Raw genomic sequence first — 22,742 nt, forward strand, 5'->3', positions numbered from 1 at the left:
ACCACAAACACACACACCACAAACACACAACCACACACACCACAGACACACAAACACACAAACACACACACCACAAACACACACACCACAAACACACAAACACACACACCACAGACACACAAAAACACACACCACAGACACACAAACACACACACCACAGACATACAAACACACACACCACAAACACACACACCACAGACACACAAACACACACCACAAACACACACACCACAAACACACAAACACACACACCACAGACACACAAACACACAAACACAAACACACACACCACAAACACACACACCACAAACACACAAACACACACACCACAGACACACAAAAACACACACCACAAACACACACACCACAGACACACAAACACACACACCACAGACACACAAACACACACACCACAAACACACAAACACACACACCACAGACACACAAAAACACACCACAAACACACAAACACACACACCACAGACACACAAACACACACACCACAAACACACACACCACAAACACACAAACACACACACCACAGACACACAAAAACACACACCACAAACACACAAACACACACACCACAAACACACAAACACACACACCACAGACACACAAACACACACACCACAAACACACACACCACAAACACACAAACACACACACCACAGACACACAAACACACACACCACAGACACACAAACACACACACCACAGACACACAAACACACACACCACAGACACACAAACACACACACACCACAAACACACAAACACACACACCACAAACACACAAACACACACACCACAGACACACAAACACACACACCACAAACACACAAACACACACACCACAGACACACAAACACACACACCACAGACACACAAACACACACACACCACAAACACACACAGACACAGGACTCTGTTGAAAATGTTAAAGTAAAATGTTGAAAGCACTACTGAGTTCTGGATTCTGATTGGTCATTAGATGTCGATTAATTCTCTCTAACAGCAGCTCTGACATTAGCGCAAGGTTTATATTAATGCGCTCACTCTGATACCTTATCGTTTCTATAGCAACAGCGCGTTCACAGCGACATGTGCTGCAGATGTTACATAAACAGGTTAAAGAAATGAAGTAAGGAGATGTTTATTCCTGTAAGATGTAGGAAGGAGTCTCCAGTGTCAGCGCTGTGTATCAGAGGAGAACCTGGAATGTTTCATTTCCCCACATCTTCAGGACAGAGGAGTCTCTACTTCTTAGTGGTTTCTCAGTAACGAGGCAGGAACTGACTCATTCATCAGACAACTATAAATGGATAAAAATATAACATGTCGTTAAATACAATTAAACCCTAACTGTTGGTCAATTCTGAGGGTTAAGAGGAAAGACACTCTCAGTAACACGCTATTAAAGGAAACTAATCAACTTCTTGCTATTTTTTATTGACCTCTCCCTCTGCCTCTCTCTGTACAGGTGGAACTCGGCCTGCGTTTCTCCTCCAGCTGCAGCTCTTTTCGTCTCTCATCATGGCCGGAGCCTCGGTGAAAGTGGCCGTCAGGGTTCGGCCCTTCAACTCCAGAGAGATCAGCAAAGATAGCAAGTGTATTATTCAGATGTCAGGGAACACCACCAGTGAGTCTCAGCACCGCTACACTTCCACTTTCACACACTGCCTCGAAATCAGGGTTCTCTAAACACTGCTGGAAGCTTCCACACTCACTGAAACAGCACAACACTGCCAGGAACTCCTGGTTCCACAAGTTCTACCCAATTCTAGTTCCATTAATTGAATTAGTTGCTAGTTCTATGAGTTCCTGGTTCCACTTGTTCTTCTTTTCCCTAATTCCACAAGTTTGCCTAGCTGCTACTTCCTGCCTCCAAAGTTTCTCCTATTTGCTAGGATCCACTAGGTTCTCCTTGCTCCTAGTTCCACAAGTGCTACTAGTTCTACCATTTACTAGTTCTATGAATTCACCTAACTGCTAGTTCATGGTTCCACTAGTTCTCATTTTCTCTAATTCCACAGCTGTTACTTCCTAGTTCCACTAATTCTACTACTTCCTGGTTCCACAGTTTTTCCTATTTGCTAGGTCCTTGTTCCACTAAGTTCTCCTTTCTCCTAGTTCTATAAGTTCTCCTAGCTGCCAGTTCTTTGTCTTAATTATTTACCTAGTTACTAAAAGTTACTAAACATTCCAAAGATTCTCCCAGCTGCTAGTTGCTAGGTCTGCTAAATTACTGCTAGTTCACCGTTCCTCAGTTTCACATGTTTTCCTAGATCTATAATTTCTCACATTTCTAGTACTTTTATTTTATAGCTGATCTAGAACCTCCAATTCATATACTTTCCTTGGTTCTTCTAGTTCCTTGTATTAACTATAATTGTCTCACAGTATTGGAGAACCTTTAAGGCTTTAAAAGATTGTCTCACTGCATGAACTTGAACGTTCCTAGAAGAACCCAACATGTGTTTTTCCACACACTGTTGGAAAAAAAAGTGTTCCTAAAAGATAAAAGTGAATCTTAAAGGTTCTTAAAGTGTAGCAGATGAGGAATACAAGGAACTGGAATATATAAGGAGAACTACAACATGAAATAAAAATAACATAAGAGGAATTATAAACTAAAGAACTGAGAAGCTAAGAGAACTGATGGAACTAGAAACTAGAACTAGAGGGACTAGAAAAACTGTTGAAACCAGGAACTAAAGGAAACAACAGAACCAGAGACCAGAAAGTATGAGAACTTCAGATTTTAAGAACAAGAGAGAGGAACTGGTAATAAGTGGAACCAGGAAAAGGAAGTGCTGACTAGAAGCATCACTAGTGGTATGAGGAACCTCTAGAGAAACTCCTCCTGCCTCCACAGGTAGAGGTGTGTGATGGGAAGGAGCAAACAGGATCCAGGATCCAGATGTTCACTGCTTCAGTCAGTTCAGATGAAAGGAGTTCAATAAAATGCTCTGATTAATAAACGAGGATTTCGAGCAGTGATGTACTGTTTGTTGTGTGTGTGTGTGTGTGTATGTGTGTGGGTGAACAGTCAGACAATGCATCATGTGCTGTGATATTTTCCACACTGGACAGCTTTGTGTGTGTTGTGTGGGTTAATGATCTCATACTCGCAATCTGAAGAATGCATCACACACACACACACACACAGATGACCCCTTGAAAACCAGTGACATTTCTGTACAGTAAAATGGATAATGTTGAAGTTTTAATAAGACTGAGTTATTTAGTTCTGATATCTGTAAAACTTGGGTTATAAAGTAAAGGTCAGCATGGAGGAGTGAGCAGGATAAGAGGAACTCAGGAGCAGGAGCTAGAGAAACTTCAGGAACTATGGAGTAGATATTAAGAGAACTAAAGGAACTGAGAGAATTTGAAGAAATTTGAGTAGGAACTAGGACAAATCAGAAGAACTGAGAGAACTATAGAGATTCAGAGGAACCAGGAAACCAGGGAGTAGAAACTAGTTCAATTTAAAAACTAGAGGAACTAAGAATCTAAGAGACCTATAGGAACTATGAAAGGGGAACTGGGTTATATGGGGGACCTGGGGGATTAGGTTGAACTGGGTAAATTAGAGGAACCAATGCAGTTAAAATAGCAGAGGAATTCGGCAGCAGGATTTAGGTGAACTAGAGTGATTAGTGAAGTCTCGGAAAATAAAGCAAGTTGGAATTATGGAGTAGGAACTGGGAGAACTTGAGGAACTATTAAGTAGGAACTGGGAGAACTTGAGGAACTATTAAGTAGGAACTGGGAGAACTTGAGGAACTATTAAGTAGGAACTGGGAGAACTTGAGGAACTATTAAGTAGGATCTGGGAGAATATGAAGCAATGGAATAGGAACTAGGAAAATATGAGGAACTATGGAGTAGGAGCTAGGAGACCTTGATGAAGCTGTGGAATAGGAACTAGAAGAATATGAGGAACTATGGAGTAGGAACAGGGAGAATTTGAGGAACTGTGGAATAGGAACTGGGAGAACGTGAGGAACTGTGGAATAGGAACTGGGAGAATGTGAGGAACTATGGAGTAGGAACTAGGAGAACTAGAGGAACTATGTGATCTAGAGAAACTATGAAATTTAAAGCAATTAGGGACACAGGATGATGATCCCAAGAAACCTGAGGAACTAAAGGAACTTGAAAATTAGGACTAGAAAAAAATAGAAAAATTTTGGAGACTAGGAGATCCCCAAAGGAAAGTAGGAGCTAGAACTAGGAAAGTTAAAATAAGTATGACAGCCAAGAGAACCCAATGAACTAGGAGTGCTAAAGGAGCTAGAGTGTAGAGCTTTTGGAACAACATGAATGAGTTTGACTAGAAAAACTCTGAACCTAGGCAGGAAGAACTGTAGAAGAACTAGAATGTAGAAACTCATAGAACTAGAGGAACTTGTGAGTATGAGAACAACAATAAGAATCAAAGCTAGGGAGAAGAACTTAGAGAACTAGGATCACTAACGGAGTGGATTAGACCGACTAGGACAACTAGAAGAAGTTGAGGAAAAGGAAGAACTAGAGGAGATTGGCTTGGATGTAGAAATAACTACAGGAGGAACTCATAGTGTTTCCCAGTGTAAGCAGGAGAAGAAAGCAGAGCTAGCTTCATCGTTACCTGATGTCACCTTTGCATCTTAAGAATATTTCTTAGATTCTTGCACTGATTCTTTTCTTTGTTTTATCTCCAGCGATCATCAACCCTAAACAGCCGAAAGAGAACAAGAGCTTCAACTTCGACTATTCGTACTGGTCTCACACATCGGTGAGTCCGAACTTCACACAACCACAAGATCAGATTTCATGAACCCACAACTTCCTCTTTACAGCTAATATTATCTTACACAGAAAACATTTACACTCTGAGGGGGTGGGGACAACTGATGGCCCCAGAGTGTGGAGGGGGAAGGGCTTAAATAGAAAGATCAGATTATAGTATTCAAAATTCTATTAAAAGTTCCACATAAAAGACATTTGTTTTCTTTTTGCTTTAGCCGGAGGATGTGAACTACGCCTGCCAGAAACAAGTCTACAAGGACATCGGAGAGGAGATGCTGCTTCACGCATTCGAAGGCTACAACGTCTGCATCTTCGCGTACGGCCAAACCGGGGCGGGAAAATCCTACACCATGATGGGAAAACAGGAGAAAGACCAACAGGGCATAATACCTCTGGTACATTCCTACTGTTATTGTTATCATTATCATTATTATTATTATTATTATTATTATTATTATTATTAGGACAGAGACGTGAAACAGCAACAGGAACCAAAGATCTGCTGGATGATTTCTGTGATGTTGTAGTGAAGAAAAATAAGAGCTACTGTTTCCACCCTAAGGTTGATCATTCCTCATATCCCACAGCAGATTTCTGTCATCCTCTCACCAGTCATTTTTTCTTCTCTCTCTCTCTCTCTCTCTCTCTCTCTCTCTCTCTCTCTAAATTCATAAGTCTAGAACTAGAGGAACTATGGAAGGGTATGAAGGTGATATGGGGTGAAATTTCTGCACATTCCTCACATTTCTGTTCATTAAAATGGATAATGTTATATTTTTGTAACACTGAGTTTTTTTGTTATTAGATCTGTGAAGCTCAGGTTCTAAGGTCAATGCCACCATGTAGGAACCATGATATAGTTACTAGGAGAACAAGTGATAGATTGAGAGGAACTAGGGAGTAGGAACTAGGACAAACTAGAAGAAATATGAGAACTCAAGGAACTCTGGACTACAAACTAGGAGAACTTAGGAGTGGGAACTAGGAAAATAGGAAGAAACTATGGAGTGGTAACTAGGCCAAGTAGAAGAACTATCAAAGGGGAACTAGAGGATATGGAGTACCTGGATGATTTACAGGAACTAGGAAAACAAATAGAATATTGGGTGTTAGGAAGTAGGAGAACTAAATACAGTAATACCTTGACTTACGAGTTTAATTGGTTCTGTGTCCGAGCTCGTAACTCAATTTGCTCGTATATCAAATCAAATTTCTCCATTAAAATGAATTGAAATGCTATTAATCCGTTCCAGCCCCCCAAAACCCACACCAATTTTTTTTTGTTACGTGTTTTTAAAGAAGAAAAATGTACTTTATAAATAACAAATAATGTATAAAACAATAATAATACATAATAAAAGAGAACGTAAAGAAATAAACTGGTTTAAAGTGTATTTACGTTGAAGATCAGACGAAGATGCTAGCGGAGGTGGGAGGAGATTGGCGGAGGAGGGGGGCGGAGTTTTTCATTTCGCGCTCTATCGCTTAACCTAACTTACTCACTACACACAATGCTACAATTAATTGCTAAATTTAACTTACACACTATGCTACACTTTATTGCTAACTTAATTGCTACTTTTTAATTTTTTTTAAATTTTTTTCACTTCACTTAATCATCTTCTTCACTGACTTTAGCCTTTTTCTCCACACTTTCCTCACTTTCACTTGCAGGGCGTTTCAATAAAAACCTGTCCAGGGAGGTTTGTTTCTTCCTCCCTTTCAAAATGTTTGGAAAATGAGTGAGGCAGGTGTTGTTACACAGCGCCAACGCACGACCTGAAGAGATAACCACGTGAACTGACAACTCGCTGGACTACCGAGTGGCGGGTGGTGTAAGCTCGCTTGCTCGTAACTCAGATCTCGGCTCATATCTTAAAGCAAAAAATCGACTGAGCGACGGCTCGTTTCCCGGAAAAATCATTAGTCAAGGTTTCACTGTATATAGGAAGACCGGGGGAACTAAACTAAGTTGGGAATAGAACTATGAGGTATGAACTATACAGTCTAAGGATTAGGAACTTGGAGAACTCGAGGAACTATGGAGTAAAAACTTTGAGAACTAGAGGAACTATGGAGTAGGAACCATCAGAACTCAAGGAACTACGGGGTAGGAACTAGCAGAAGTAGAAGAACTATGGAGGAGGAACTATGAGAACTCAAGGAAATATGGAGTATGAATTATAAGAACTAGAGGAACTATGGAGTAGGAACTAGAAGAAGGCTAATTTAAATGCTATGACTGACTAGTCAGAGTCGAGTATTGATGAGTAGAAGGTAATGATGGATCCTGTGTGTGTTTGTGGCAGCTGTGTGAAGACCTGTTCACCAAGATTAATGACAACGGAGACAACAACATGTCCTACTCTGTGGAGGTGAGAACCACAGCGCACACACACACACACACACACACACACACACTGATCCTGACAGTGCAGACGTTTCTTTGTGTACGTTCAGGTCAGTTACATGGAGATCTACTGTGAGCGAGTCAGAGATCTGCTGAACCCCAAGAATAAAGGAAACCTGCGCGTGAGAGAGCATCCGCTCATGGGGCCGTACGTGGAAGATCTGTCCAAGATGGCCGTCACGTCCTACAACGACATCCAGGACCTGATGGACTCGGGTAACAAAGCCAGGCAAGTGGAAGTGATGGAATATGGAACTGTCGTATCATGTTGGTCACAACATGTGAACATGAGTACAGCTGTCATAGAAAGTCATTACACACGTGTCTCAGTGGGAGGAGTTAAAAAGAAGAAAAATAAAACACAAAAATCTCTGCAAATTTTGCAAAAAGCTTCAACAAATTCATTGCCGGCCGCAACAATCACCGCAGAATCCTGAAGGAACTGATCATGTGATCGATTATGTGATTGGATCATCAAGGGGCGGAGCTAAAGTTATAATTCTTTATTCAATCACAAACTGGATCATGTGACTTCACCAGAGCAGGAATCTAACCAGCTCAGTAGTTAATATTATTAGTTAGATCGAGTTTGTGAAGAAATTTCTCTCTCTCTCTCTCTCTCTCTCTCTCTCTCTCTGTCTCTCTGTCTCTCTCTCTCTGTCTGCCCCGTCTCTCTCTCTTTCTGTCTCTCTCTGTCTCTGTCTCTCTCTCTCTCTGCCCCCGTCTCTCTCTCTCTCTCTCTCTCTTTGTCTCTCTCTTTCTGTCTCTGTCTCTCTATCTCTCTCTGTCTCTCTCTCTGCCCCCATCTCACTCTCTCTTCCCTCTCTCTCGCTCTCTCTCTCTCTTTGTCTCTCTGTCTATCTCTCTCTTTCTCACTGTCTCTCTCTCTCTCTCTCTCTCTCTCTCATTACAGAACCGTAGCAGCTACCAACATGAATGAGACAAGCAGTCGCTCTCACGCCGTCTTTAACATCATCTTCACACAGAAACGCTTCGACAGTGACACGGACAACACGTCTGAAAAGGTGCCACCTTCATAATTCCTCCATCAGACCATATGACTGGTTCAGTTTCTCTAATGAACACAGATAACGTGTTTAGCTCCTCACTCACATGCAAAGGAATAAAAATCGTAATAAATAAACATGTGAACCAATGGAAAAAGAGTGGAGGTGGGGCTTAATGTAGCTTTAGACGAATAACTAACACACGTCTAGTCTAGCGTTTTTATTAACATTAAAACCTCATTTCCTGGTTGTTCAAATTTTTCAGGATCTTGTTTATAGAAGTTATTAATTACAATTATATATTCATAATTATGTTTATTTATTTATTTGTTTGTTTGTTGAATTCACACCCAGTTAACCCCCATGTGTCTGGTGCATCATAGCACTACATTATATAGTATACATACAATTAAACGGTGATAAAATAATAAAGATAATAAAATTCCTTTCTTTATTGAAACATAAAGTAATCTCATCTTCCCATGGATCTACTGTTACACAATTCTGTCTCTGGTTGATGAGATGTGTGTAATCCATGAGCACAGTGACCGGCTGAAATGAGACTGCAGACTGTACCCAGCACACAGACGCAGTGGTCATCAGCTCCTCTCTACATTAGTGCATTATTTAGCTGATGCCACTTGTTTTCTCACCGGATGCAGGTCAGCAAAATCAGCCTGGTGGACTTGGCAGGCAGCGAGAGAGCCGACTCAACCGGAGCCAAAGGCACCAGACTGAAGGTGAGACTCCGTCATTCTGCAGTCCTGATCATCTGAAGGTGTTACGCTGGACATTAATGCGCTATATTTTATGATTTTATCATATGGTGTTTTATACATACTTTGTCCATTACACTATAAGTATGGATACAAACATTAAGGTTTTACCACTGATACATTATCAGTCACGACAATACAAAATGTCTAAATAAACATTTATATTGTTAAAAAAATAAACGCAACACAACAAAGCAGCCCTCTGATTAGTTAGAAGAGCATGACTTAGGGGCAGGAACTGCACTGCAGGTTAAGGTGGTGTTTTGGGCAGGATCTGCTTTCTGATAGGTTAAAGTGGCATTAGAGGCAGGATCTGCATTTTTTTTGGTTAAAGTTTTTTTTTAAAGGGATCTGCTTCCTGATTGGTTACAGTGGTTTTTTTGGATGGGATCTGCCTTCTGATTGGTTACAGTGGTTTGGTGGTATCTGCTATTGGTTACAGTGGTACTTTGTTGGGATCTGCTTCCTAAGTGGGATCTGCTTCCTGATTGGTTACAGTAGTGTTCTAGCCAAGATCTGCTTCCTGATTGGTTACAGTAGTGTTTCTTGGACTGTGTTCTTATTGGTGACAGTGACAGGACCTGCAATCTAATTGGTTATTGGGTCATTCTGGGTGGGGTCTGCCCTCCTGTTACAGAGGCATGGTGGTATTTGATGGGGTTGGTGAAGGGGGTGGTGCTAGAGGGGGGTTGGTGGTACTTGATGCAGGCTTTGGTGAGTTTAGATGCAATGGGATTAAGGCAGAAGCTTCTCTGTCACTGGTAACAGTGACATTTTGAGCAGTGGCTTCCATTTTACATTTGGGCAGGATCTGCAATCTAATTGGTTCTAGGGTCTGGTGAGTTAGGGTCTGCACTCCTTCTACAGTGACATGGTGGCATTTGGTGGAGGGGGTGGTGCCAGAGGGGGGTTGGTGGTGGTTGATGCTGGCTTTGGTGGAACTAGTTACAATGGGATTAAGGCAGAAGCTTTTCTGTTACTGGTCACAGTGGCATTTTGAGCAGCGGCTTCCATTTTGACATTTGGGAAGGATCTGCTTCCTGAATGGTTACACTGTTGTTGTTTTTTTGGGTGAGATCTGCTTCCTGATTGGTTACAGTGGTGTTTTAGCAGAATCTACACTCAGACTGATTACAGCGTTATGGTATGGGAGTGGAGGATTGGGGGCATGGATTGTGTACTTATTGGTGTCAGTGATACTGGGGCCAGGACCTGCAATCTAATTGGTTATAGGTCATTATGGGTGAGGTCTGCCCCCCTGTTACAGTGGCATAGTGGCATTTGGTGGGGTTGGCGGTGCTTGATGCTGTCTTGATGCATTTTGTTGCAATGGGATTAAGACAGAAGCTTCTCTGTTCTTGGTTACAGTGGCATTTTGACATTTGGGCAGGATCCTGGCTTCCATCTTGACATTTTGGCAGGATCTGCTTCCTGACTGGTTACAGTAGTGTTTTGGTCAGGATCTGCAGTGGGACTTTGATCGGCATCTGCATTCTAATTGGTTACAGTGGTATGGTATGGGATTGTGGGATTGGATTGTACATGGATTGTATACTTATTGGTGTCAGTGGCACAGGGGCCAGGACCTGCAATCTAATTGGCGGGTTAGGGTCTGCATTCCTGCTACAGTGGCATGGTGGCTTTCGGTGGAGGGGGTGGTGCTGGAGGGGGGGTGGTGGTGCTTGATGCTGGCTTTGGGGCAATTAGAGGTGCAATTAATGGTGCAGATGGTGTTCTGAATGGTGGCACTAAAACTGTGGTCCTGCATCAGGTTACATATCTAATTGATTGTGTTTTTTTCTGTCTGTAGGAAGGAGCGAACATTAATAAATCCCTGACCACTCTCGGAAAAGTCATTTCTGCTTTAGCTGAAATGGTGAGAAATCTCAAATCTGGAACAGCTTGTACACACAGCATCACTGAGTAGAACTGATTCTAATGATATAATGTGTGTTTTGTTTGTATTTATCTGTAGGATTCGTTACCAAACAAGGTGAGACACTGCAGCGGTTTATACATTTGTATGATACATTTATTCTCACTTCCTGTGTTATTCTCACTGCTGGTCACATGACTTTTTAACCAATAAAAATAAAGCAGGTGAATCAATTGAAACACTGAAACAGTAAGTCTGCTGTAAAAGATTTATGCAGGCTTAAAAACTGACCCCTGTGTTTCTCTGTGTGTAGAACAAGAAGAAGAAGAAGGTGGAAAGCTTCATCCCCTACAGAGACTCTGTACTCACCTGGCTGCTCAGGGAGAACCTGGGTACGAGACCTTTCACATCCCGTTAAAAAGTTGTGATAAAATGCTGACACTGTAGACTCCTTCCATACATGATTAATAAACATCTTCTTACAAACATAGAGTTTACACACAGGCAGTGACCATGGTATAGATCCCTGTGAATGAGCTGTTACTATAGAAACAGTAATGTTTTACAACCAAGCTCATTTATTAAAGCATGTGCTATACTAAAGGTTGCTAAAATCATCTGAATTCTAGTATCACTAATCATTTCTGCCAGCTCATCTCTCTGTATGATTATAATTGTATACTGTTTCAATTATATAATTGACCGGTGCCGTGTGATCAGGTGGAAACTCGCGGACTGCCATGGTAGCGGCTCTGAGTCCTGCAGATATTAACTATGACGAGACTCTCAGCACACTCAGGTAAGTGTGGAGGTTAATATTAATATGCTAAAATCTTAATATTATTCTACACTATATAGTCAAATGTTTGTGAGGCTCTGAACATCACACATCCCATCCCCACATCACACGTCCTCAAACATCCCATTCCAAAACCATGTGCAGTAAGATGGACTCTTCTCCTCTCTTCTGGAAGGCTTTCCACTAAATGTCGGATTGTGTCTGTGGGGATTTGTGATCATTCAGCTAGAGGAACTGAGTGCAAGATGCCTTTATTATATCCACACACAAATTATAGGACAGTGGAATTCTTCGCATGTGCCAGCTGAGGAAGTTGGGGTCAGAGCGCAGGGGCAGCGATGATACAGCACTGCCTTGCTCAATTGCCCTACAGTGGAGCTTGGTGGTGCCGGGGCTTGAACCCTGATCCTCTGATCAACAACCCATTGTCTTGACCACTTGAGCCACCACTGCCCCCAAGCTACAAGGGCATTAGTGAGAGCAGACTCTAATTTTGGAATGTTGAGGAGCCTCCAGTTCCAGTTCATCCCAGTGGGGTTGGGTCACTGTCAGGGCTCTGTGCAGGACACTTAAGACCCTCCACTTTTCTTCCAACCTTCAGCTCCAACACCATTTCTTCATGGTGCTGCTTTGTGCACAGGGATATAGTCATGTTAGAACACAGTTGGAGTTCCAGTGAAAGGAGAATGCACTGCTACAGAGATGTTCTATACAAGTGTGTTTACAACTTTATGGTAGGAGTTTGGAGAAGAATCGCATACAGGTGTCAGGTGTACAGACTTCTGGTCCTACAGTGTATACCTTCTTACTGCAATCCTCCCATCACCCCATTTGATATTTAGTTCAGCACAGCAGAGGATCATCCCTCAGTCATTTTCACACTCAGTAATTTTACACATATTAAGGTTCTGTTCTGCTTTTCTGCACTCAGATATGCTGACCGTGCAAAACAGATTCGTTGTAATGCTGTCATTAATGAGGACCCCAACAACCGCTTGGTGCGTGAGCTGAAGGAGGAAGTGGCTCGTCTGAAGGACCTGCTGTACGCCCAAGGCCTCGGCGATATCATCGAGAGTGAGTCATCATTATATAATATTATTAATAATGTTTTGTTCATGCAGTTGAGTCTCATACATGAACTCAAAGATTCCAGGGAATGTAAACCTAATAAATGCTCTGGGAATACAGTGGAACCTCGGCATATGAATGCCCGTCCTTATGAATTTTCGCCATAAGAATTGCTATAAGAATATAAGAATGCCAGCTAAGTTAAAGGCTAACTTGGATCTGTTCAAAACTTGTTTGCGTCAGTGTAAAGCCAAGCGAAGCCAACCAAACTAATTTATGAATTGTTTTTCAGTCAGTGAAAGCTGTGTGAAAGAGTCAACCCATGATTCCAACGTTGCTTTCAGCATGCATTCAAAAGCTAGGTGATTTTTCGGGTGTTTTTTTGTTGACAAATCGGTGGTGTGGGCGGTCTGTTCTGTTTTTAGCCCAAGCTTTGTGGCACGACTTCCTGTGAGGACCTTGACATGAAATGCTTGGCTTGGGTCAGTTCTTTGTAAGCAGCCATACAGTTTACATACGCTTCGTATTGGGAATATTGGTCATATTTTTTCATGGCTGGAACAGATTATCTGCATTTACATTATTTCTTATGGAATAATTCTTATAGAATAATACAAAATACCTTTAGAACTCTCCTCCAGAACAAATTCAATTCCTATGCCGAGGTTCCACTGTATCGGTCCTTGGGTACGCAAGATTCTCAAAGCACAAAATGATGAGTTTACAAGACTCTTGGAGTCCTGGAGTCCTATAAAGCCCTGTAAAGGCAAGATTCTGAGAAGATCAGAGTATAGAAATATAGAAACCAGAGAACACAGGAATCTGGGAATATATGGTCTCCAGGGATGTTAGGCTGTAGGAACATAGGAGTTCTGGAAAAATTAGATTTTGGAATTTAAGAATATGTGGGAATACCAAACCCAGGAAATAAACATTTTTGGGAACATTGTGCCCTGAGAGTGAAGACTGGACTATTATTCCCTGGGAAAAGATGCCCCTGGAATCAAAGGTAGGACTCAGGTGGGAACATGTGTCTGTTCATTCTCCTTATGTACATGCTCATAGTAGAATCTTGGGAATTAATAATCACACTAAACAAGGTAGTCGACAACACAAAGGAAACTAGAACTAGAACAAGGAAGACTAGCTGCATTAATCTTCTTCTTTCTGTGGCTAAAGTCAGGACTCTGGGTGGCAGGTGATTACATCAGAGGAATGCATCTCTCTTCCTCTCTCTCTTTTCCTCAGCCTATCGAGCTGCTGGTCCTGGAATACCTGCTCTGAAATGTGTGTATTTCTGCACCTCAATGCCTTGCAGCTTAATAAAGACCATAGTAGAGGCTCAGGACCACCACAACCACGGCTAAGCTGTGGTGCTCCCGGGTTGCTCTGTTCACTTCTACATGCTTCCAGCTCATTTTTATTCATTAAGGCAAGGCTTGATAGTTAGCAGCTGGCTTGGCCCTTCGCTCTCTCTCTCTTTCTCTCTTTCTCAGCCTACGTTCACATTAGAAGATGAGACGTTGATATCTCACTCATATTTCATCGTATTAATATTTCATTCTTTGTTTTATAACAGTGTTAGATCATCAGGAAGCAGGAAAGGATGCTATATATTTTGAATTTCACTATTTAGCAACAGTAAAGCTGGCTAGGCTTCTGGTGTTTGACATTCTTCATCCCGGTAAAAAACAGAGCTGGGAATTGTTTAGAACTGGAACTTTTTTTTTGGTTTAAAGTAAATGTAGTCTTTCAGCCAGATATGTTTTTTTTAAGCTTTGTATTAGATCTAGCTTGGTATGAGACTAAGGGAATAGGAATAATCTTCTAAAAACGTCATTATTAAGAACCATAAGGCATTTATTAATTTATTTTACATATTTAAGCTTTCTGCTGTAGTTCCACCATTAATCATCAGGAGGTTGGTCCTGGAACTGCAGTGATACCAAAACTGAGTGAAAAAGTGATGTTGGCTGTCCAGTTGTCTGCCCTGATAATGTTCCAGTGGTCAGTTCCATGTTATGTGAATTGCACTCTGTTCTAAATCACATCACTGAAGAAGTGACAGAAGATTTCAGCAGCTTTTTAGTTCACAGACATCAAACGTGTTTTGGCTGATGGACTACATTTAAAGGAAGAGTAGTTTTGCTGTTAGAACAAACCTTAGATCTTATTAGTTGACCTTTAACTAATCTGTTAGTAAAATTGCTGTTAATGTGAACGTAGGATCCCTAAAGCAGATCAGCTCTAGCTGTGACCTCATGACCAGCACTTGTCATGGCCCAGGCATGGTTACAACCCTGAAATGAATTTGAGGCGTAAAATTAAAGACTGATAAGTTTTTCACATCAACACTGTTATGATGTCTGGACATGGTCCTGCTCGTTGTTAATGTCCTCAAATTGATGCTCATCGTTTTGCTTTCTACTGGCTCTGTAATTAAATAGTGAAGCTTCATTTCATGAATTTTTTACTCTTCTTCCTCTCTCTTGTTCCCTGCGTCCATATTTGTCCGTTTTTCTGACCTTCACACTTTCCTGTATCTCCCCTTCTCGTGCTCCTTTTGTTCTTTTTTCCTGAAACATTTCTGGACAGACTTGTCCAACTACAACGCTAACACGAATAGTGTCTGGGCTGTCAATCAAAGCCGTCATCTCTTCACAGTGACCAATGCGATGACAGGGATGAGTCCTTCTCCCTCTCTCTCGGCTCTGTCCAGCCGAGCCGGATCCATCAGCAACTTACACGACCGGATCATATTCACCCCCGGCAGTGAGGAAGCCATCGAGAGGCTTAAGGTAAAGGAGGGGTTGTGGGTAGAAGGATGAATAAAAAAACATATAGATGGATAAATATTTTGATCTTTTGGCTAATGGCTAAACAAACAGATGTTCAGTTATGAAAGAATGCACAGAGTATGGGTGGGTGAAATGAATAAACTGGACTGGAAAAAGAGATGGATAGATGGTTCAATTGATGGTTGGATGTATTAGCAGATGAATGGATTGTTAGATGGGTGGAAGGATGGATGGATGGTTTGAGGGATGGATGGTTTGGTGGATGAATGGATTGTTAAATGGGTGGGTGGATAGATGGATGTTTGGATGGTTGGATGGATGGCTTGATAGATGGGTGGATTATTGTATGGACTGGTGGATGAATGGATGGATGGATGAAAGTATGAATGGTTTGATGGATGGATGGATTGTGGATGAATGGATTGTTAAATGAATGATTGGATGGATGGTTGGATGGCTTGATGGATTGTTGGATGGAGTGGTGGATGAATGAATTGTTAGATGGAGGGATGGATGAATGGGTGGATTGGTGGATAAATGGATTGTTAGATGGATGGGTGAAAGGAGAGATGAGTAAAAATCACCATGTAGATGAATAGATGGATGGATGACAAAATTGATGTATGTATGAATGGATGGATGGATAGATGGATGGTTGGATGGATGACAAGATTGATGGATATATGGACATATGGATGGATGGATGGTTAAACAAATGAATGGTTGGATGGATGGATGAATGGATGGATGGATGAATGGGTGGATACAACCAAAGTAGATATAGGTGATAGAATCAGACTTTATGACTTTAATGAATTTCCTAAATTGTTCTGCTGCCTTTAGGAAACTGAGAAGATCATTGCAGAGCTCAATGAGACATGGGAGGAGAAACTAAGGCGCACTGAGGCCATCAGGATGGAGAGGTTAGACTCACACGATTGTCTCAGTCCAAATAATAAACAAATATTAAAAAATATATTTTCATCCAGCTTTGTTTAGCAAATGAAGAAAAGGTCTTTTATGTTGATGACAATTGAATTTCTAATGAACACTGATGAGAAAAAGGTGTCTTTCTATTCTTATATACAAGTCATCCATGCTAGCATTTCAAAAAACAGCAATACCGATCTGTCTTCTGGTGGCCACGACCTAAATTATAGATTCAGTTACAAATCCAGAATATATCCAAGTCTCATCATTTGAATGACAAAAAAGACTACCAATCACCACTGAACCACAGTGTCACCAACAGAGACCACCAAAGTCCTGCAGATTACCTTAGACTCCCATTAGAAATCCAATAAACAGCTGTAGAATCACTCATGTGTCATGGTTCAACCATTACATTGGAGTATCCATCCATATGGAAATGGTTGAATTATTTTCTATATATGTATATATATATATATATATATATATATATATATATATATATATATAATATGCCCTGCATATACCATATAGATAGATAGATAGATAGATAGATAGATAGATAGATAGATAGATAGATAGATAGATAGATAGAACATTATTGTCATTGCAAAGTACAGGTACATAGCAACAAAATGCTGTTTAGCATCTACCAGAAGTGCAAATAGTAGAAACTGTGCAAATGAACAAGTGCAGATAAATATGTAAATATGTACATCAATAAATAAGGCTATGTCAGAGTGTGTATATACATACTGTCTAATTAGCTATACATTTAGCCTGGTTACTATGACAACAGTCTACAGCTACATTTCAAACCTAATCAAGTTCAAATCTAGCAAAACAAGTAATACCATAGTATAAAATAGTATGTTTTCTATTAAAACTGCACTCTATTAAAAAGTGTGACCTTTTCCCATAGGGAGGCTCTTCTGGCTGAAATGGGAGTGGCCATGAGGGAAGATGGAGGCACCGTCGGAGTGTTTTCACCCAAAAAGGTCAGAGGAAACTCTAGATTCTGAGATTTCAGCATTTCTGCTAGTTATACCTGAAGGATAATTGAGGATAATTTGCTTTAATATGAAATTTCAGACACCTCATCTGGTCAATCTGAATGAAGACCCACTGATGTCCGAGTGTTTACTGTACTACATCAAAGACGGGATCACCAAGTGAGAGTTGTTCTTACATATGTGCAGTAAAATTGTGAAATCTACCTCTCTCACCTGCTGACCCGTTGTTTCCAGGGTGGGCCGTGAGGATGCTAGCTGTAGGCAAGACATTGTCCTGAGTGGACACTTCATTAAAGAAGAGCACTGCATCTTCACAAGCAGCACTGGACCTTCAGGAGAGGGAGTAGTGGTACTGGAGCCGTGTGAAGATGCGGAGATGTACGTCAATGGCAAGAGAGTGACTGAGCCCACAGTTCTCAGATCAGGTGAATCCTGCTGGATAAGCTCCTGCTCTGACACAGTAACCCATGGAGAATGCTTACAAAGAACTTTTGTTGTTCTTTATGATATTGTGTTACCAGTAATGTTTTTTAAAACTAAATACTGAGGTACTAAGAGCTTGTAGTTCCTCAAATGTGGTTCCAGAAGCTTTTCATTTCTCAACTGTAGAGGCTTTTGGTGTTCTCAGCCTTGTTTCCAGGAGATTTAAGTACCTTGACCATAGTTCCAGTAGCTTTCAGTTCCTCTTCAGTTTCAGAATTTTTCACCGGTTCTCTTGTCAGTTCCACTTTATTTGATCATACCATCAATTGGTAACCTTCAGCTGTGTATGGTCTTCCTCTCAGGGAATCGCATCATCATGGGAAAGAGCCACGTTTTCCGATTTAATGACCCTGAACAGGCGAGGCAGGAACGGGAGCGGACGCCATGTGCTGAGACGCCCATGGAGCCTGTGGACTGGGCCTTTGCTCAGCGAGAGCTTCTGGAGAAACAGGGCATAGATATGAAACAGGAGATGGAGCAGAGGTATGAGAGTCACAGTAATAATAATACTAATAAACAGAATAATAATGCAAGCCAAGATATAGCTGTGCATCTTGATGTTTGTCTTGATCTTCAGACTCCAGGAGCTGGAGGATCAGTACCGCAGAGAGCGAGAGGAGGCGAGCAACCTTCTGGAGCAGCAGAGACTAGTGAGCAATGCTAGCAAATCTGAAAATAAGATAACCCTCGGCAGAAAATTCATGAACCTGTATTTGAACCTGTATTTTGACTTTCAGGACTATGAGAGTAAGCTGGAGGCTCTTCAGAGACAGGTCGACTCACGATATTACCCAGAAACCACAGAAGAGGAAGAGGAACTGGAAGAGGAAGGTGAGGAAAGATCGTATTAGCAGTAATGTGATCAAGCTCATGTTATCCAGCTCCATGGTTAGTGTGGATGCACTCTACGCTTCACCCTATTGAAGTCCTTTGCAATGAACTGGAACACTTCCTGCACTCCAGGACTCCTCACCTGACATCCACCCTCCTGTGGAAGCTGTTATAGTTGCTATGAATTTGGAATGGGATGTTCAGCAAGTACATATGGGTGTCATGGTCAGGTGTCCACTTTGACCATATAAAGCTGCTTTGAGACCATTGAGGTCCATTGTGAAAGGCGCCAAACAAATAAGTAAAATTGAATTGAATTAAATAAAGCCCTGTGATGGACTGGCGACCTGTCCAGGGTGTACCCCTGCCCAATGTGTACTGGGATAGGCTCCAGCGGATCCCCATGACCCTAATTAGGAATAAAGCGGGTATAGACGATAAATGAATGAATTAATTAATTACATAAAGAAATCACTTTTTCTAATCTGGATGGGAGGGCTCCAATCTTATCTGCAAAGGGCCGGTGTGGTGCAGGTTTTCATTTCAGTCAAGGAGTTACAGCTGATTCCACCTGATTAATCATATTTTCTTAGCTTTCAGTAGAAGTTGCTGCTGCATGGCTGGAATGAAAGCCTGCTCCCACACTGACCCTTTGTGGATAATACTGGACACTTCTGATCTAGAGGAATACATTGACCTATTATTGAGATAAGACACAAATGTTAGATATGTAAAATTTGGTGTTTGGATCTTCAGCCCAGACTCTACATACTCTTATACAATACAGTGTCACATACCCCATACATGGAGGGTTGGAGTCAGAGTGCAGGGTCAGTCATGAGGCAGCACCCCTGAAGCAGGTTGAGGGCCTTGCTCAAGGGCCCAATGGTGGCAGCTTGGCAGTGCTGGGGCTTGAACCCAGATCAACAAACCAGAGCCTTAACGGCTTGAGCTACCACCACCCCCTTAGAGTTTAGAGCAAGAAAAATGTTAAGCAGTTACTGTTAATAGTCTAAAAGTCGTCATATCTTTAAAGCGCTGTATATTTCCATGTGATTCAGTGCCGTGGACTAAGCGGGAAACCGAGCTGGCACTCTGGGCTTTCCGGAAATGGCGCTTCTACCAGTTCACCTCGCTGCGGGACCTGCTGTGGGGAAATGCCATTTTCCTCAAAGAGGCCAACGCCATCAGCGTCGAGCTCAAGAAAAAGGTGAGAGAAGATGACAGTTCTGATGGCTTCATCTGATCATCACCACCTATTGTAACTCTATATGAACTTATATATGAGATATTATGAGTGTGTGTTGTGTAAAACGTTAAACAGAGTCATATAATGCAGAGTTACAGGTACCACCCTCAGTAACAGCACATCCCCAAGTGTCTTACTTCTGACAGATGCCTATTACCATTACTATTGCCATTTCTGTTTATTAGAGAGCAAAAGATCATAGTTTTTCTGTTTCTAGTTACATTTAATGTTAAGAACAAGTGAGTTCCTGTTGTCACTTACATTATAATTACTTACTTATAATTATAATTATAAACTATTACATTTAAGACAAAAAACAAAAAGTTACAGCTTTACTTCTGACTCTGACACTGGAGACTCCTTCCAAAAATAAGTGAATCATGTTATACAGTAGAATTGAGTTTTAAGCCTCTCATATCGGTTAAGTTTAACACGCATGTACTGTACACTTTACTGGATCTCAACTTGTTTTGAATTGTTATTATGTGATTTTTGCTCTCCAGGTTCAGTTCCAGTTTGTGTTACTGACGGACACGCTTTATTCTCCACTGCCTCCTGACCTCCTGCCTCCCAATGTGGCTAAAGACCGGGAGAAGAGACCATTCCCTCGCACTATCGTAGCTGTGGAGGTGCAGGACCAGAAGAATGGAGCCACTCATTACTGGACCTTAGAAAAATTAAGGTACTGAATCCTGTTACTTTATATTTATTCATATTTTTATTTCTGATAACTGGTGAAAACAAAAAAATTTAGTTTTCAGTAGTAACCATTGATAAAATGCTAATACTATAATGCTAATGTTGCTAATTAAAGCCAGTATGGCTTCTCTTTGCATTTTTAACATTTTTGTTTTATTCTATTCTTTTGTTTTGTTTTATTTATAAATAATATAAGTATATCTTTGTAGAATAAGAATATAAATCTGATTTAATTTCCTAAATATATTTCTTAAAAAATAAATTTTTTTTTACTCAAACTTTGAGTTGTACATTATTGTAATAACAGAAGCTTACTGAAGAACTGGACCATATTTACCCCAATATGATAAACATATTTTAATTAAAAAAATGCCACAGTGATACCTTTCTGATTTATTAAGAATATCATTTCATTTTTTATTTAATTTTTGAATTATTAATTCTTTTTTTATTATTATTTTTACATAATTATTAGATGATGTTCTGTGTTGAATCTTTAAAAACCTTTAATTGTAAACAACAGAATATATTTTTCCTTCTTTATATACAAAGTTGAGTAGGATAAACTATTTTAAAATATTTTAAGTATTTAAAAAAATTCATTAAAGATGAATTTATTGTATTTGAATTTCCATTTTTAATTTAAATGTATTATTTTATTATTTAATTTATATATTTCATTTATTTTTAAATTACATATATTAATTGCATTTTTAAATAACATTTTTGTTAGAATTGGTGATTTATTTTATTAAATAAAAGTGAAGAATTTGTATTTCAAAATCTAATATTTTTCATTTGAATGTTTTTAATGCAGCTGTACAGTGTAATATTTGTGAAATTTTCCTGTAATTTGTGGAGTAAAGTTTTACGCAGTGATGCATATCGTTCGTGTTTATAAATGAGAATGGTGATCCGATGTCCAGCTGTAGCTCACGGCCTCCAGATTATTTTTACAGGCAGAGGCTGGACCTGATGAGGGAGATGTATGATCGAGCAGCTGATATTCCCAGCAGCACTGTGGAGGACTGTGACCACGCCCTGACCGGCGGTGACCCCTTCTATGACCGCTTCCCCTGGTTCCGCCTGGTCGGGAGGTCAGTACTGGCCTGTGTGTGTCTGTCTGTGTGTGTGTGTGTTCTGCTTCTCACTGCTTTGGAGATGCAGCGGCTGAGCTTCTGCTTTCACCCTGATGTTTCACATCACCGCTGAAATGAGTCACTTTGTGCTTACAGAAATGGAAACGTCCAGATTTTATTACAACCTTAAAAAAAAATCAATCTAAGGTTCCATTAGTGGCAAGAATATTGCTGTGTTCACATGTGGCTGCTACATTAGAGGAAAATAATAAATTTTTATACCAAATTTTTTATTCATTAACAAACATCAGAGTTTTTATCCGTTTATGGTTACAGTTCATTTTGTGGAACAGCTGCAAACAGTCGCTTCTTCACGTGCCTCTCTTTTTTCCTGTTGTGTTACAGAGAAGACTAAATGCTTCTGTCTTGAAGATCTCAGTCAGTCGGTCAGTCAGTCAGTCGGTCACTCGGTCGGTCGGTCAGTCAGTCAGTCGGTCACTCGGTCGGTCGGCCAGTCAGTCAGTTGGTCAGTCGGGTTTTTTTTGCATTAAAGGACAAGTAATCTGGTGCGTTTTGAGCTAGAAGTGTAAATTAGTGGGTGGAGTTAATGCAAATATATTGATTTAGCGCTGAAGGTGTGGTTAAACTTGCGGTACGTGTTTACAGAATGCGAATTTCACATGGAATCCAAGCGACTGCCTCCAGTGATTCCTGGTTCTGGTCCTGTGGTGCTTGAGGACTTCAGGTCCTGTGTGCTGTTAGTTCCAGGATTAACATTATCATTATATGTTATATGACCCGGAATTAAAGGTGTATAGAGAAGTATTGCTGCCTGTGGTGGATGTGTGTGACTAGCTACATTATATCAAACCACCAGTTTTCACACTTATTAGTGCACATATATACCATAGCTAAAAAAATGCT

At 40.7% G+C, this 22,742-nt stretch overlaps 1 protein-coding gene across 6 annotated transcripts in view; it reads left to right on the top strand.

The window, feature by feature from the left end:
• Positions 1 to 22,742, top strand: part of kif1ab (kinesin family member 1Ab) — a 55,636-nt gene that overhangs the window by 6,099 nt on the left and 26,795 nt on the right. For 4 of the 6 annotated variants that reach the window (XM_058414037.1, XM_058414042.1, XM_058414041.1 and 1 more), the window contains exons 2-24: positions 1,484 to 1,642; positions 4,713 to 4,786; positions 5,016 to 5,195; positions 7,110 to 7,175; positions 7,261 to 7,439; positions 8,124 to 8,235; positions 8,880 to 8,957; positions 10,804 to 10,869; positions 10,969 to 10,986; positions 11,183 to 11,261; positions 11,590 to 11,668; positions 12,600 to 12,742; positions 15,401 to 15,534; positions 16,378 to 16,457; positions 17,387 to 17,462; positions 17,557 to 17,636; positions 17,712 to 17,902; positions 18,263 to 18,443; positions 18,538 to 18,610; positions 18,698 to 18,791; positions 19,853 to 20,001; positions 20,544 to 20,722; positions 21,699 to 21,836. In XM_058414037.1, coding sequence (XP_058270020.1) covers positions 1,537 to 1,642; positions 4,713 to 4,786; positions 5,016 to 5,195; positions 7,110 to 7,175; positions 7,261 to 7,439; positions 8,124 to 8,235; positions 8,880 to 8,957; positions 10,804 to 10,869; positions 10,969 to 10,986; positions 11,183 to 11,261; positions 11,590 to 11,668; positions 12,600 to 12,742; positions 15,401 to 15,534; positions 16,378 to 16,457; positions 17,387 to 17,462; positions 17,557 to 17,636; positions 17,712 to 17,902; positions 18,263 to 18,443; positions 18,538 to 18,610; positions 18,698 to 18,791; positions 19,853 to 20,001; positions 20,544 to 20,722; positions 21,699 to 21,836 — 2,555 coding nt within the window. In that variant the 5' untranslated portion in view covers positions 1,484 to 1,536. Of the gene's footprint in view, positions 1 to 1,483; positions 1,643 to 4,712; positions 4,787 to 5,015; positions 5,196 to 7,109; positions 7,176 to 7,260; positions 7,440 to 8,123; positions 8,236 to 8,879; positions 8,958 to 10,803; positions 10,870 to 10,968; positions 10,987 to 11,182; positions 11,262 to 11,589; positions 11,669 to 12,599; positions 12,743 to 13,984; positions 14,024 to 15,400; positions 15,535 to 16,377; positions 16,458 to 17,386; positions 17,463 to 17,556; positions 17,637 to 17,711; positions 17,903 to 18,262; positions 18,444 to 18,537; positions 18,611 to 18,697; positions 18,792 to 19,852; positions 20,002 to 20,543; positions 20,723 to 21,698; positions 21,837 to 22,742 lie in introns of all 6 variants that reach the window. The other 2 variants (XM_058414036.1, XM_058414038.1) reach the window with 1 other exon arrangement.

Source organism: Hemibagrus wyckioides, linkage group LG17, assembly GCF_019097595.1.
Source record: "Hemibagrus wyckioides isolate EC202008001 linkage group LG17, SWU_Hwy_1.0, whole genome shotgun sequence".
NCBI classification, from domain to species: domain Eukaryota; kingdom Metazoa; phylum Chordata; class Actinopteri; order Siluriformes; family Bagridae; genus Hemibagrus; species Hemibagrus wyckioides.